This window comes from Zea mays, chromosome 1, assembly GCF_902167145.1.
Source record: "Zea mays cultivar B73 chromosome 1, Zm-B73-REFERENCE-NAM-5.0, whole genome shotgun sequence".
In the NCBI taxonomy this organism is placed as follows: domain Eukaryota; kingdom Viridiplantae; phylum Streptophyta; class Magnoliopsida; order Poales; family Poaceae; genus Zea; species Zea mays.
In genome coordinates this window covers 8,499,402-8,515,068 of record NC_050096.1, presented here as the reverse complement: position 1 = coordinate 8,515,068, position 15,667 = coordinate 8,499,402, and the positions used below count along the sequence as shown (strand labels likewise).

The 15,667-nt window shown below is 60.4% G+C and overlaps 2 protein-coding genes across 2 annotated transcripts; one reads left to right on the top strand and one right to left on the bottom strand.

The window, feature by feature from the left end:
* Window positions 1-1,657: 1,657 nt before the first annotated feature.
* On the top strand, window positions 1,658-6,101 carry LOC103631691 (uncharacterized). Its single transcript, NM_001346073.1, has 5 exons — window positions 1,658-2,388; window positions 2,496-3,398; window positions 3,479-3,940; window positions 4,046-4,232; window positions 4,340-6,101. Exons 1-5 carry the CDS (start codon window positions 1,786-1,788, stop codon window positions 5,323-5,325), a joined length of 3,141 nt encoding a protein of 1,046 aa, NP_001333002.1. The 5' UTR covers window positions 1,658-1,785; the 3' UTR covers window positions 5,326-6,101.
* Window positions 5,498-7,279, bottom strand: LOC103631692 (nucleolin-like). The gene is made up of 3 exons (NM_001327978.1): window positions 7,063-7,279; window positions 6,858-6,949; window positions 5,498-6,769 (listed from the first exon to the last, which is right to left on the bottom strand). The coding sequence occupies exons 1-3, from the start codon at window positions 7,156-7,158 to the stop codon at window positions 5,743-5,745; spliced, it is 1,215 nt and encodes a 404-aa protein (NP_001314907.1). The 5' UTR covers window positions 7,159-7,279; the 3' UTR covers window positions 5,498-5,742.
* Window positions 7,280-15,667: the final 8,388 nt, after the last annotated feature.

The following is a 15,667-nucleotide window of genomic DNA, read 5'->3' as shown; positions in this document are numbered from 1 at the left end:
GCTGTCAGGACCATATGGATCAGTATAAAGCCTGCTGTCTTGCAAAGATAAATATTTTACCTATTTTTTGCATTATCTTTGGAAATATGAAATTTATGTTCATCAGATTGTCAGGTTCATATTGAATATATATTATCTTTGTGTCAAATATCAGTGTTTTCCCTTAATGTTTTTTAGGATTGTTGCATGCATCCTAACAAAGCCACTGTGAAATGTAGTCCACCACTTGTTTATTGGTAGCTGGTTTGCTGATTTTGATTACACTAGAAAGGGACAATATTGATTATGATGCTTATAGGTGTATGGGATTGTAGATAATGTTGATAAAGAAAAGATGAGGGATACCACATACTTGTTTTTGAGTTTTGATCTTTTCCTGTTGCATGATCATCTAACTATGTTTGCTGTCGAGGAGTGCGTTGTGACCGGCGGTGCTGACAACAGGGCCATGGCGCTTAGGGTCCATGGGTGCGACCAGTTCGACGCCTACTACTCGTGATAGCCGACAAGGTGCTTGCTGGACTCGGCGGAAGTGGAGTTTATTTATGACGCCAACATCAGCCTCGTATCTGTCGATCTACTCGTGCCGGAGCACGAACTGTACCGGTGGACGCTGGAGATTGTGGTGTAGGCCGTGATGCGTGGGCGCTGGCGTTTGTCTTCGCGTCTGAGCCATTCTGAGCTAGACGACCATTGCTATTTTGTGATGTGCACGAGAGATGTATTGTGGTGTCTTGCTATATAATTGGTATGGATAGAGTATGTTTTGCTATGTCTGTATTTGTATACCATGTGTGCTCTGGATGTTATATAATACTAGATAATGAAGGTTGTTGCTCCTTTAATAGGAATATCTTCTCTAAACAATAAATGTTTTCAATAGAAATATCTTTATTTCGTTCTTGTATTATCAACTTAGAATTTACCTATTTCAATTAATAGTGACATTGAGCCAAATTTTGGTTGTTCGGAATGTCAAATTTCAATATTATTTGTTATGATTGTTGAGTTGATTCTTGATAGCATCACAAAACAATGACCTATGTGTGTATAAACGTCCTCCGTTGCAACACACGGGCTTATACCTAGTATTATATAGAGGATTAATAAAACAATCTATGATACTATGCATTGAGATAGTTGTATCTTATATAATTTCATATAACATGTTAACTTTAGATATTGTGAGAAGATTAGATTGAGAATAGCCTAAGAGCCATTGTTCGTGATCGGAATTCGGAGCAAAATTTATAGCATTCAAAGGAGCAAGAAAGTCATTTTCCCCCTTTATTTATTTTTAGTTAAGTGGAATATGGCCACTTCCGCAATTCTTTTTATTTAGAACTAATTTGAAAACTTAAATCTCCTTCTAGATTTCCAGAAATTGAGAAGAAAATTAAGATTTTCTCTAAATCTTTAGAAATATCAGAGACGATTTAAGTTTATAAGGGCTAGTTTGATAACCTTATTTTTCAAGGGATTTTTATTTTCTAAAGAAAATTAGTTAATTTTTCCTGGCCCGTGTCGAACCGAACAGGCCCTTTTTGGCAAAGCCCACCCAGGCCCATCCGTCCCAACCCCCAAGAATAGCTGGTGGATTCAGGTCCAACTGTCATGTTTACCTGGAACGGCGGCGCGGCAAGCGGCTACGGCCATATGCCAGCCACCCGCCCGCGGTAACCCCCTCCGCCTCCCCTTCCTCTCCTGGCGTGCCCCCGGCCTCTCCCTGAGGCCGAAAGAGCCAGCACGTTCTGCTGCTCGATCGGACGTGGGGAAGAGGACGACATGGGGCGCCTCCAGTACCAACACCGCTCGCGGTCCGACTCCTCCTTCGCGCGCTCCTCCGAGACCACCGCCGCCGACCTCGATGCGCGCAGCCTCGGCTCCACCGCCGCCGCGGAAACCGTGGAGTGCCCCTTCGGTCACATCGATGGCCTCTCCCGTGCCGAGCTGCGGGAGGCCGCGTACGAGGTCTTCTTCATGTCGTGCCGCGCCGGCGGCGGAAGGGGAGGAGGAGCAGGCGGCGGCGGCGGGCTGAACTATTACCCGGCAGGCGGGGACGGCGGGGGAGACGGCGGGTCGCCGACGATTGGAGCCGGCCCAAGAGGCGGCACGGGGATAAATGTCGTCAGCAGCAGACTGAAGAAGGCGCTGGGACTCAAGGCGCGGCGGTCGTCGCAGCCCACCATCTTGCGGAGCAGCATGAACCCGTCGTCCGCGCCGGGGTCGCCTGGCCGGATGCGCGGGGTGAGAGACCAGGCGCCCGGGTCACCCGGGAAGCCCAGGCGCCCGATGACCTCGGCCGAGATCATGCGGCAGCAGATGCGGGTCCCGGAGCAGACCGACGCCCGCCTGCGCAAGACGCTGATGCGCGCACTCATCGGCCAGGTCCGTCCGTCCACGCCCATGCATGGCTCAGGCACCTCCACTGATGCGCGTCGCGTCTGCATGCACGCACGCAAAAGGTCAGAAATGATGGCAGGTTGACGTTGCAGGTGGGGAAGAAGGCGGACACGATCATCCTGCCGCTCGAGCTGCTCCGGCAGCTGAAGCCGGCCGACTTCGCCGACGGCGGCGAGCACCACCAGTGGCAGCGCCGGCAGCTCAAGCTCCTGGAGGCGGGCCTCATCCATCACCCATCCCTCCCGCTAGACCGCCTCAACGCCCCCGTGCTCCGGTTCCGGGAGATCATGCAGGTCGCCGACGCTCGCGCCATCGACACCGGCAAGGCCTCGGACACCATGCGCGCCATCTGCGATGCCGTGCTCGCCCTCGCCTGGCGCTGCGCTCCCGGCACGGGGTCCCCGGGCGAGGCCTGCCACTGGGCCGACGGGTACCCACTCAACGTGCTCCTCTACGTCTCGCTGCTCCAGGCCATATTTGACCTCAAGGAGGAGACCGTTGTGCTCGACGAGGTGGATGAGCTCCTGGAGCTCATGAGGCGGGCATGGCAGACGCTGGGGATCGACAAGATGATCCACAACGTGTGCTTCGCTTGGGTGCTCTTCCAGCAGTACGTGGCCACCGGGCAGATCGAGCCGGACCTCGCCGGCGCCGCACTCACGGTGCTCGGTGATGTGGCAGCCGACGCGAAGCAGGAGCACCGTGACCCGGTGTACACCCAGGTGCTCTCGAGTGTTCTTGGCTCGATACATGACTGGTCAGAGAAACGGCTGCTTGATTACCATGAATGGTACGGGAAGGGCATGGCTGCCACCGGCGCTGGGGCAATGGTGATTCCGCTGTCTCTGGCACTTTCCACGAGCAAGATCATCGCAGAGAGTGTGCCTGGGATGGGCATCGATCTGGCAGACTCCGAGCACGACGGCATCGGGAGCTTCGCTGGCAACCGTGTGGATCACTACGTCAGATGCTCCATGAGAAATGCCTTCGCTAAGGTTAGCGACGTACCACTTACTCCTACCTATTTATATGCGTGCCCAGTGCCTAGATGTTGAGAAATCTGATGCAACGACAGGCATTGGAGAACGAGCTCGGACAAGGGAACAGCATGGTCATCCAACGCGACGACGACCCCAGCGAGACCATGGCACGGCTCGCCAAGGACACGGAGCAGCTGGCTCAGTTCGAGCTGGAGAACTTCAGCCCGGTGCTGAAGCGGTGGCACCCGTTCCCGGGCGCGTCCGCGGTGGCCACGCTCCACAGCTGCTACGGCGTCTTGCTGAAGCAGTACGTGGCCAAGGCGACGTGCCTGACCAACGAGCTCGTGCACGTGCTGCACGCGGCGGGCAGGCTCGAGAAGGCCCTGGTGCCGATGATGGTCGAGGACGTGGCGGACAGCGACGACGGCGGCAGGTCGTTGGTCAGGGAGGTCGTCCCCTACGACGTGGACTCCCTCGTGGCGCGCTTCCTCCGGACTTGGATCGAGGAGAGGCTCAGGGTTGCTAGGGAGTGCCTCCTGAGGTCCAAGGACACTGAGGTCTCTGTCCATCATTCATCACACGCGTGTCCACCCGCGCCCATTGGATTTGATTCGGTTCAATCTTATACGAAAATCTTCACGGGTGTGGCTCATGTCGTGTAGAGCTGGATACCCAAGTCCAAAGGCGAGCCGTATGCGCGATCCGCGGTGGAGCTGATGAAGCTGGCCAAGGCGACCGTCGACGAGTTCTTCGGGATCCCGGTGACCGCGAGGGACGACATGGTTCAGAACGTCGCCGACGGCTTGGGCGCCATCGTTCAGGAGTACATCTCCTTCCTCGCGTCTTGCGGTATGCTGACTGACGTGACGATCGCGCTGGAAGCTGCAGCCTGTGCATGCCATCGTTTGACATGCTTTTGTCTGTGTGTTTGTCTCAACTCTCAACAAACAAAACAGGCACCAAGCAGAGCTACCTCCCTCCGCTGCCTCCACTGACCAGGTGCAACCAGGACTCGACGATCATCAGGCTCTGGAAGAGGGCGGCGACGCCGTGCCGAGAAGCCGGGACGAACCCGCGCGGCCGCGCCCACCACGGCCAGAGCGAGTCCATCTCGGGCGGCAACAACCCGCGCCCGTCCACCAGCCGCGGCACGCAGCGCCTCTACATCCGGCTCAACACCCTCCACTACCTGCTCAGCCACATCCAGGCGCTCGACAAATCCCTCTCCTTCTTCTCGCACGGCGGGTGCGCGTCGCCGGCGTCGGTCTCGAACCGCCAACTGGCGCCGTCCGGCCGTTTCGACCGTGCGCGCGCCGCGGCGCAGTCGGCCATCGTCCACGTCGCCGAGGTCGCCGCGTACCGCCTCGTCTTCCTGGACTCGCACCACTCCTTCTACGGCGGGCTCTACGTCGGGGGCGTCGCCGACGCCCGCATCCGCCCCGCGCTCCGCGCGCTGAAGCAGAACCTGTCGCTGCTCGTCTCCATCCTCGTGGACCGCGCGCAGCCGGTGGCCGTCCGGGAGGTGATGAAGGCCTCGTTCCAGGGGTTCCTCATCGTCCTGCTCGCCGGCGGCAGCGACAGGAGCTTCACGGTGGAGGACCACGCGATGGTCGAAGAGGACTTCCGGAGCCTGAAGCGGGCCTTCTGCACGCGCGGGGAGGGGCTCGTGTCCGAGCAGGTGGTCGAGGCCGAGGCCCGGGCCGCGGAGGGCGTCGTCGCGCTCATGGCGCTGACGGCGGAGCAGCTCGTGGAGGAGTTTGGAATCGCGGCGTACGAGTGCACCGAGGCGGTCTCCGAGAGGCAGCGCCTACCGTTGCCGCCGACGACCAGGCGGTGGAGCCGCAGTGAGCCAAACACCATCCTGCGCGTGCTGTGCCATCGCGACGACGAGGTCGCCAGCCACTTCCTGAAGCGCACATTTCAGCTTCCCAAGAGGCGGTAACTGCTGACTAGGCTTCGCATCGCAGGGTGCTTTTTTAATCGTTGCGGCCAGTGTGCGTGCGTGTGTGTGTGTTGCAATTCAGCACGGGGGAGCATATAGTCGAGGAAGGGGGTAACATACACAAAAACAATCGATCATATTGACAAAAGAATGACATTGAAGCTACAAAAAATACCATCCTAGAATATGGATGGCAATGTAATGTTTACAAACATATGAAAGAAATATGATCACACAAATCTATCTGGTTTCACGATCTCGCATTCTCACACATACTTGTATATCTTTGCATTCCCACCCAGGTTCGGTACCCTCTCTCTCTCTCTCCTCCTAGCGGGAGGTGTTCCATTATTTCAACAGAAGATAATAGCAAACATGGATTACAACAGTCAAGTCAGACTACCGAGACAAAGCTGCTCACCTGACCTGGCCAAATCTGGTTCTGGTCCTCATAAACCCTCCTCTCGTGACCGGATCAGACTCCTTGGCACTGCAGTTCCAGTAAGCCCCCACCGTCCCCAGGATCGGCATGTCATCGGGACTCGGGCTCGGGGACCTCGACCTCCGAGGCGTTGAGTTGGCGGACGATACCTTGATGTCCTCCACGGTGAGGGCGCCGAGGATCGGCCGTTCGTCCCGGCTGATCGGCGAGTAGGACCGGACCGAGTTGCTCTCGGGCGTCGCCGAGGAACCGAGCCACGTGGAGAGGCTGGCGTCCACGGAGGCCTCCTGTTTGCTCGGCGTGCTGGGGGTGTAGCTGTTGTCCGAGACCGCCGGCCTCGGTTCCTCCTTCCTCTTGGCCGCCACCGCGGGTGGTTCGGCGAGGAAGTCCATCCGGTTCTCCCGCTCCACAGTGACGTTCTCCTTGTCCGAGGACTTGGGCGCGGCGGCACCGCGAGGCTTGGGTTCCTTCCACCGGGTGAGGTTCAGGCTCTCTACGGAGCCGAGCACCGCGGGGGCCTCCGCCGGGGGCGCGACGGGCGCCGCTACCTGGCCGCCGGAATCCCTGGACATCTTGCCAAACGGAAACAGGAAGAGCGACTCGCACGCATCCTCCTCGCTGCGTCCGATGCCGAGGAGGCCGTGCTCGTCTTCGTCATCGTCGTCGATCCGACACTCATCGAGCCCGTCTTCCCCTTCCTCATCCTCGTAGTCGTCCTCCTCCTCCTCCTCGTCTTCGAATTCGTCCTCCTCGGCGTCCTCGTAGTCGCTGACGTTGCCGCTGCCGGCGAACTTGCTGTACCTGTGGTTCAAGGGGAAGGCCTCGGACTTGGCGCACTCCGACGCCAGCATCCACCCCTTCTCCTTGCTATTCCCACCATCCTCCGGATCGGCTTCCTCGCCGTCGTCCTCCGGGATCGGGGCCGCCTCGAATGTGGTGACGTTGGGGTCGAATGTCACCTTCTTCTTCACGAGGGCCAGGCACATGTCGTCCGTGGAGTCCCTGCACAAAGCACAGCACACGCCAGATGAAACGACGAGTGCGGCGGCTCATCTCGCCAGACCGAAACTGCCGCGATCCACCCACGAACCTCAACTCGAGGAGCGTCGCTAGTAGCGGCGCGGCGGCGGAGACGGCCTCCCCATCCAGATCAACCTTGTTCGGCGTAACCCGCGGCAAGGCCTGACACCACATCACACGCAGAATCGATCAGACGTTCCGATCCATCCAACCCTAGAACCAGACGGAGCAACGGGAGAATCAAAACAAAGCACGGAGCAGGTCCAGTCGGTTACCCGGGCACGGCCGTTGGGGGACTGTGACGGCGACCGCTTGCGGCGGCGGCGGCGGCGCTCCTTGGCCCCCCCGAAGCAGCCAAGGAAGCAGCCCATCGGCCGCGGCGAGAGGCAGCAGAAAGTGTGTGGGAGTGGGAGGGCAGCGCGGGGAAGTGGTGACTAGTGATGAGGAGGCGGCATTTGGGGGAGCGGGAAGGAAAGGAAAACACAATTGGTGGGGGAACGGCGGATGAAGATGAAGCCGTTGTGGGGGGAAGGAGAAGCGCCACGACCGGTAACGGTCAGGTTCACCCAGCTGGCAAGTGACCGTTGGACGCCGAAACCCGTGTGAGGGGCTCCCAGAAAGGAATCCGAGGGCCACCAAGAACGCGGTCTGGGCTTACATTGCCCATGATTGTTTCGGCTTTTCGTAGCTTATAGCCATCAAAAACTGCTGTGTCAAACACTTAGGCCCTGTTTGGGAACAAAGTTTTTAAAAACCACAGTTTTTGAAATACTACAGTATATGTCGGCGTTTCGAGACAGGGGGGTCCCTAAGCCGACGAGTGAGTGTGCTGCGTGCCCCAGCCCAGATGGGTCGAGCGCGTGGGCGAGCGCGAAGGGGGGAGAGGCGAGGCGGCCGGAGCCGAGCGTGAGAGAGGTGGAAGTCCCGCGGCCTTCGTGTTCGTCCCGCGCCCAGGTCAGGTGCGCTTGCAGTAGGGGGGTTACAAGCGTCCACGCGGGTGAGGGAAGCGAGCGGCCCCAAGAGAGCGCCTGTCCCGTCCTCGGTCCCGCGCGGCCAACCTTCCCTGAGAAGGCCCTGGTCCTTCCTTTTATAGTCGTAAGGAGAGGATCCAGGTGTACAATGGGGATGTAGCAGAGTGCTACGTGTCTAGCGGAGGGAGAGCTAGCGCCCTAGGTACATGCCAATGTGGCAGCCGGAGAGATTTGGGCACCCTGCTGGTGTGGTGTCGTGGCTGACGGAGGTGCGGCGGAGCCTGATGGAGGGACAGCTGTTGGAGCGGTCGAGTCCCTGCTGACGTTGTCCTGCTTCGGTAAGAGAGCTGGGGGCCGCCGTCGTCATAGAGCTTGTGGAGCGTCATCATTGCCCCTCTGGCGGAGCTGGCCGGATGAGACGCCGGTCTTGTCCTCCGTGACCCGAGTCGATTCGGGGTGGGATGATGATGGCGCCTCCTGTTGACGTGGCGGTCTGTGCCCTAGGCAGGGTGACGTGGGGTTTCCTCCGAAGCCGAGGTTGAGTCTGCCTTCTGTTGCCGTGGCCGAGCCCGAGCCAAGGGGTCGGGCGAGGCGGAAGTCGTTCAGCCGAGGCCAGGGCAGAGTCCGAGCCCTGGGGTCGGGCGAGGCGGAAGTCGTTCAGCCGAGGCCAGGGCGGAGTCCGAGCCCTGGGGTCGGGCGAGGCGGAGTTTCGTCGTCTTCCGGGTCTTAGCCCGAGTCCGAGCCCTGGGGTCGGGCGGAGCGGAGTTCGCCGTCTTCCGGGTCTTAGCCCGAGTCCGAGCCCTGGGGTCGGGCGGAGCGGAGTTCGCCGTCTTCCGGGTCTTAGCCCGAGTCCGAGCCCTGGGGTCGGGCGGAGCGGAGTTCGCCGTCTTCCGGGTCTTAGCCCGAGTCCGAGCCCTGGGGTCGGGCGGAGCGGAGTTCGCCGTCTTCCGGGTCTTAGCCCGAGTCCGAGCCCTGGGGTCGGGCGGAGCGGAGTTCGCCGTCTTCCGGGTCTTAGCCCGAGTCCGAGCCCTGGGGTCGGGCGGAGCGGAGTTCGCCGTGGCGCCTTTGGCAAGGCCTGATTGCCTGTCAGACTCACTCTGTCGAGTGGCACTGCAGTCGGAGTGGCGCAGGCGGCGCTGCCCTTCTGTCAGACTGGCCAGTGGGGCGGTGGAGTGACGGCGGTCACCTCGGCTCTGCCGGGGGCGCGTGTCAGGATAGAGGTGTCAGGCCACCTTTGCGTTAAATGCCCCTGCAATTTGGTCAGTCGGTGTGGTGATTTAGTCAAGGTTGCTTCTGAGCGAAGCCAAGGCCTTGGGCGAGCCGGTGATGTGTCCGCCATAAAAAGGGGGCCTCGGGCGAGACGGAAGTCTCTCGAGGTCGGCTGCCTTTGGCCGAGGCTAGGCTCGGGTGAAGCGTGATCGAGTCACTCGTGTGGACTGATCCCTGACTTAATCGTGCCCATCAGGCCTTTGCAGCTTTATGCTGATGGGGGTTACCAGCTGAGAATTAGGCGTCTTGAGGATACCCCTAATTATGGTCCCCGACAGTAGCCCCCGAGCCTCGAAGGGAGTGTTAGCACTCGCTTGGAGGCTTTTGTCGCGCGCACCCGCCGGGTGTAGCCCCCGAGGCCTCGGAGGAGTGGTTACACTCCTTCGAGGTCTTAATACTTCGGCCGGTCTGGTCGTTCCCTCATGCGAACTGGTCGTAGCCCGGGTGCACGGTCGGGGCCCAAGCTCTCGGGCTAGTATGTTGACGCTGTCAACGATTTGGCCGGAGCCGGTTTTTGCGAGAGCAGCCCCCGAGCCTCTGCACAGGGCGAGAGGACGATCAGGGACAGACTCGGCTTTTTACATACGCCCCTACGTCGCCTTTCCGCAAGGAGGAGGGGGGAGTGCGCCATGTTACCCTCGATGGGCACCGAACATGGTGTCTCCGGTGAGCTGCAAGCGGGTAATCCGAGTGGACGTCCGTGCCCCGTTCGTTGGGGGTCGGCTAGGGGCCCAGAGGCACGCCCAAAAGTACCTGCGGGTGATTTGCCGGACCCGGTCCCCTGGCGACGGGGTCCGAGGGCTCGATGCCTCCCTCCGATGGGATTCCGTTACAAGATCGTTCCCGCTGGTCTCGGAAATGTCCTAGGGTACCTCGGGAGCGCAGCCCGAGCCTCGGTTATGTATCGAACGTACCCCTGGTCATCCCTCGCTCGGTGTCTGAGGCGACTGTGAACCCTTCGGGGGCCAGCCTTCGAACCCCTGATCAGTAATGGGCGCGGAGCCCGAGTAGCCTGAGGCGGCCATGGAGCCCTTCGGGGGGCTGGCCTTCGAACCCCTGACTAGTAGTGGGTGTCGGGCCCACGCGATCTGAGGCGACTGTTGAACCCTCGGGGGGCCAGCCTTCGAACCCCTGATCAGTAATGGGGGGCTCGGAGCCCGGTTCCTTCGCAGAGAAGGATCCCTTTCGGGGTATCCCCCTTTCCCGGTCCCTGTTGCAAGAGATAGAGAAAGAGGAAAATGGAAAAGGATACGAAATCGGACGACGTGGCGTACCTTTTCTGACGCGGTTATTACGGCGAAGGTGAAGCGTCGCGTGCTCCTCCTGCCAGAAGCGCCGCGTGTCCCGCCGCGGAGTTAATGCGACGGGGCGAGTGGTTGGCGGGGCGGCCGTTGCGCGCGTGCGATCCGTTCGAGGAACGGGTCACGGGTGCACCGTCTTCACTCCGTGAGAGGAGGCTCTCTTGCTGTCTCAGGATGGGACGTGAGCCTGGCTGACGACGTGACCGCTGCGCCCGCCTGCCTGCCACCGCTATTACTGCCGGCCCACTTTCGGTCGCTTTGACCGACGCGCCAGTCTGGCGCTGTTGGGTCGCCTCGAGTCGTGGCATAGGCTTCGCAACCGAAGAGGCGCGATGGTGGCACAAGTGGCGGTGCGGTTGCTTGCATGCAGCAACTGGCGCGCCGGTTGCTCGACGCGTGGGCCTGGGTTCCAGGCTGGCGTGTCAGGAGTCGGAGAAGCGCGTCCATCTGGCGCGGTTGCATGCCGCCTGCATGGCTGCCCGCCCCTTCTGCCCGTTGGTCTGGGCGAAAATGGGGGGTCGCCTGTAACCGCTGGACGGTCGTGCGCACCATGCGCGGCGGTTTGGCTTCTTCTGCCCTGAGCCGGCTTGCATGACATGCGGGACCCAGCCCCCGAGTCGCAGGGGAGGGCCTTGGAGCGTGTTGGAGAAGACTCGGCCCGCGGCGCCTGGGGGCGCACGTAGGGGGAGTTGCCTTTAAAAGGAGGGAGGCTCCTTTCGTAAGGCAACCATGTCTTCTTCCTCCCTTAAGCGTCGGGTCTTCCCGTCTTCCAAGCCCCCGGATGGGGGGTATCCGCCGCCTTTCCGCCTCCTCGTTGGAGGAACGCAACTCCATGGGAGTTGGTACCTCTCAGCCATCGTTCGGCTTCAAGGATTTTCATCACGCAGCCCGGTCGCACCCCTTCACTGGCGGTCACCCGAGATGGCGACCTCCAGCTTGATGGTGGGGGAAAGCGAGCCGGGCTGCGGCCTCTGCCCCTTCCTCAGCCTCAAGGATTTTCATCACCAAGGCTGGGGAGGGGAGAGTGCCGAGTTGGGGTCGGCCCCTGCGTGGGCGGTGGCCCGCTCCTTCACTCAGTGATGGGGGGAGAAGCGGGCATTGCCCGTGGCGTCCGGCAGCTGCAGCGTGCCTGGTCTTCAGCCGCGAGTGGCTTCGGGGCCACTTGCGGCGTCGGCGTCTGCCACGGCAGCCGGAAGAGGTTCTTCCGCCGGCGCGGCGGCCGGGACCGGCCACGGGCTGACCTCCAACTTCTACGGCCTTCTGCCCGTCCTTGCCTCACGAGTTTTGGCACGGGCGGGGGCCTCCTGGCGGCGGCATCCACCCTGAGGTCAGCGTTGCCGCTGTTCGGCCCCCCGGAGCAGAAGTCGCCGTCGTCGCCACTGCTGGAGCAGGTGACGGCGCGCCGTTCGTTGGCCTTCCGTTGCTCCGCAGGCCTTCCCCCTCGGAGTGGGGTTGCTCGTGCCTGCGGAGGGGGAACCGGAGTTCCGTTTGTAATGGCACTTCGAATGCCAGTGAGTTCGTTCATTGTGGCTGTCGAGGCCTGAACGTGTATGTAATTTCGGCACTGAGCCGTGTTTTTTCCTCATTTTCGAGCACTAAGTCTCGCCTGTTTGATTATCTGAACCGCTTTACCAAGCATGAGTTGCCCCGTGTCAAGGTGACGGGTGAGGTATCCGTATCCCGGAGGCGTAGGAATCCCTCGGCCCGTTCGGCCTCGTTGTCTGGGGCTCCTCTAGCTTAGTTGAAGAGACCCCTCGGCCGCCCTTCGGTGGACCGAGGCCAGGGGTAGCGATATCAGTATGAACAGAGGCGGAGTTGGCTCGAGAATGGGGAACCTGGTTGGCCGGAGCCTAGCCGTGTCGTCCGTCAGCGGAGCCGACGCCAAAGTCGGTCAGTTGAGGCCTCGGATCGGGCTGGCGCCCTTGGAAGCCGGTTGACCGAGGCCCCAGGGGTAACCGGTTGAGCCGCCTGCTCGGGCCGGATTCCCGGAGGAGCCTCTGGACCGCGGCGCCGCCCGAGGCTGGGTCGGGCTTTGCTGAAGACGTCGTCGATGCCGAGGGTGCTACGGCTCCCTTCAGCGTGAAGACCCGAGCCTGCAGGATCAGATCGTCTTGTAGCGTGTGCTTTCCGCGGCCGCCGAGGCCAGAAGAACACACCCTCGCCCCGCTTGCGAAGCTGCGTCTTTTTTCCTCCTGTTTCGAGCATCTGGACTTCGTCGGTAACAGGGATGTTTGTGTGAGCGAGAGTTGCTTTTCGCGGAAGGGACGAGTGAGGTATCCGTATCCCAGAGGCGTGGGAATCCCTCGGCTCGGTCGGCCTTGCCGCTTACGCGTACTTTCACCCGTCCATGAGGCCCTGTCGCCGACTTAGTCGAGAAAGCTTGAAGGACTGCTTCGGCAGGAGAGCTTCCGAACGTGATGACTCGTTCGGTCCACGGAGTCGCTTTATCCGAGCGCAAGTTACTTATCGCAGAAGGGGACGAGTGAGGTATCCGTATCCCGGAGGCGTAGGAGTCCCTCGGCTCAGTCAGCCTTGGTTGCTTACGTGTACCTCGTCGTTTCCAGGATCCGCTTTCCGAAGTAGTCAAGAAGCACGAAAGAAATCCTGCTAAAAAGAGATCCTTTTTCGAGGAAAAATTCGACGCAGAGGGGGTCTCCCCCCTTTTAGCCCCCGAGGGAGGGTCGGGCTTTGCCGAGGCTAGGCCGACCCTTCCTTGACAACTAAACTTTGCGTAGGTGCGAGGTATGTGAACAACTTGAAAACATCTTAAGGGTAGAAGCGACGTAGCTGTTTGATGTTCCAAGCGTTGCCGTAGATCTCGCCTTGATTGCTGGCCAGCTTGTATGTTCCGGGCTTCAGAACTTTGGCGATGACGAATGGCCCTTCCCAGGGGGGCGTGAGTTTGTGCCTCCCTCGGGCGTCTTGTCGCAGCCGAAGCACCAGGTCGCCCACCTGGAGTTCTCGGGACCGGACCCCTCGGGCGTGGTAACGTCGCAGGGACTGTTGGTACCGCGCCGAGTGTAGCAAGGCCTTGTCCCGAGCTTCCTCCAGCTGGTCCAGCGATTCCTCTCGGCTAGCTTGGTTGCTTTGTTCGTTGTAGGCCCTCACCCTCGGGGAGCCGTATTCCAGGTCAGTGGGCAAGACAGCTTCAGCCCCGTAGACCAGGAAAAACGGCGTGAAGCCCGTGGCACGACTCGGCGTCGTCCTTAGGCTCCAGACCACCGAGGGGAGTTCCTTCATCCATCGCCTGCCGAACTTGTTGAGGTCGTTGTAGATCCGAGGCTTGAGCCCTTGTAGAATCATGTCGTTGGCACGCTCTACCTGCCCATTCGACATGGGATGAGCCACGGCGGCCCAGTCCACCCGGATATGGTGATCTTCGCAAAAATCCAAGAATTTTTTGCCGGTGAACTGGGTGCCGTTGTCGGTGATGATGGAGTTCGGGACCCCGAAGCGATGGATGATGTTGGTGAAGAATGCCACCGCCTGCTCGGACCTGATGCTGTTCAGGGGTCGGACCTCGATCCACTTGGAGAATTTGTCGATGGCGACCAGCAGGTGCGTGTAGCCCCCGGGCGCCTTCTGCAAGGGACCGACGAGGTCCAGACCCCATACAGCGAAGGGCCAGGTGATGGGTATTGTCTGCAGAGCCTGAGCGGGCAGGTGTGTCCGCTTCGCATAGAATTGGCACCCTTCGCAGGTGCGGACAATTCTAGTGGCGTCAGCCACCGCCGTTGGCCAGTAGAAGCCTTGCCGGAAAGCATTTCCAACAAGGGCTCGGGGTGCTGCGTGGTGGCCGCAAGCCCCCGAGTGTACTTCTTGCAGCAGTTCCCGACCTTCGGCGATGGAGATGCATCGCTGGAGGATGCCCGAGGGGCTGCGATGGTAGAGCTCCTCTTCGTCGCCCAGCAAGATGAATGACTTGGCGCGTCGCGCTACCCGCCGAGCCTCGACTTGGTCGAGGGGTAGCTCTCCTCGACGGAGATATTGCAGGTACGGGGCCTGCCAATCCTGGTCTGGCGTGGCCCCGCTCTGCCCTTCCTCGACGTTCAATGCCCCGCCCTCGGGGGCCGAGGGTACCTCGGGCTAGGCCGAGGGTGCCTCGGGCTGAGCCGAGGGTACCTCGGGCTGAGCCGAGGGTACCTCGGGCTCGGGCGCGTCGTCGAGCTTGACGGAGGGTTGATGCAGATCCCGGGAGAAGACGTCCGGGGGGACTGTCGTTCGCCCCGAGGCTATCTTAGCCAGCTCGTCTGCGGTTTCGTTGTAGCGCCGAGCGATGTGGTTGAGCTCGAGCCCGAAGAACTTGTCTTCCAGGCGCCGAACCTCGTCGCAGTAGGCCTCCATCTTCGGGTCGCGGCAGTGGGAGTTCTTCATGACTTGGTCGATGACGAGCTGCGAATCACCGCGGGCGTCGAGGCGTCTGACCCCTAGCTCGATGGCGATCCGCAATCCGTTGACCAGAGCTTCGTACTCGGCCACATTGTTGGACGCCGGGAAGTGGAGGCGCAGCACGTAGCGCAAGTGCTTTCCGAGGGGCGAGATGAAGAGCAGGCCCGCGCCGGCCCCCGTCTTCATCAGCGACCCGTCGAAAAACATGGTCCAGAGCTCCGGTTGGATCGGAGTCGTTGGTAGTTGGGTGTCGACCCATTCGGCCACGAAATCCGCCAACACTTGGGACTTGATGGCCTTCCGAGGGGCGAACGAGATCGTTTCGCCCATGATCTCCACCGCCCACTTTGCGATCCTGCCCGAGGCCTCTCGGCACTGGATGATCTCCCCTAGGGGGAAGGATGACACCACAGTTACCGGATGGGACTCGAAGTAGTGTCGTAGCTTCCGCCTTGTCAGGATCACAGCATACAACAGCTTTTGAACTTGTGGGTAGCGGATCTTAGTCTCGGACAGCACTTCGCTGATGAAGTAGACCGGCCTCTGAACGGGCAATGTATGCCCTTCCTCCTGCCTTTCGACCACAATCGCGGCGCTAACCACCTAAGTGGTCGCGGCGACGTAGACCAAGAGGGTTTCCCCGTCCGCTGGCGGCACCAAGACTGGCGCCTTTGTAAGGAGCGCCTTCAGGTTACCGAGGGCTTCCTCGGCCTCAGGGATCCAAACGAAACATTCAGCCTTCCTTAAGAGGCGGTACAGAGGCAGACCTCTTTCGCCGAGGCGTGAGATGAAACGGCTTAGGGCCGCGAGGCATCCCATGACCCTCTGTACCCCTTTTAAGTCCTTGATGGGTCCCATGCTGGTGATGGCCGCAATCTTCTCCGGGTTGGCTTCGATGCCTCGTTCAGAGACGATGAACCCTAGGAGCATGCCTCGGGGTACCCCGAAGA

Excerpts from the sequence above, each read along its gene's own strand:
- LOC103631691 (NM_001346073.1), top strand. The coding sequence starts at position 1,786 with ATGGGGCGCCTCCAGTACCAACACCGCTCGCGGTCCGACTCCTCCTTC. Across the intron at positions 3,941-4,045 it reads TGAGGTCCAAGGACACTGAG|AGCTGGATACCCAAGTCCAA; the intron begins GTCTCTGTCCAT and ends CATGTCGTGTAG. Across the intron at positions 4,233-4,339 it reads CTCCTTCCTCGCGTCTTGCG|GCACCAAGCAGAGCTACCTC; the intron begins GTATGCTGACTG and ends CAAACAAAACAG.
- LOC103631692 (NM_001327978.1), bottom strand. The coding sequence starts at position 7,158 with ATGGGCTGCTTCCTTGGCTGCTTCGGGGGGGCCAAGGAGCGCCGCCGC. Across the intron at positions 6,950-7,062 it reads CCCCCAACGGCCGTGCCCGG|GCCTTGCCGCGGGTTACGCC; the intron begins GTAACCGACTGG and ends ATGTGGTGTCAG. Across the intron at positions 6,770-6,857 it reads GCGACGCTCCTCGAGTTGAG|GGACTCCACGGACGACATGT; the intron begins GTTCGTGGGTGG and ends TGCTTTGTGCAG.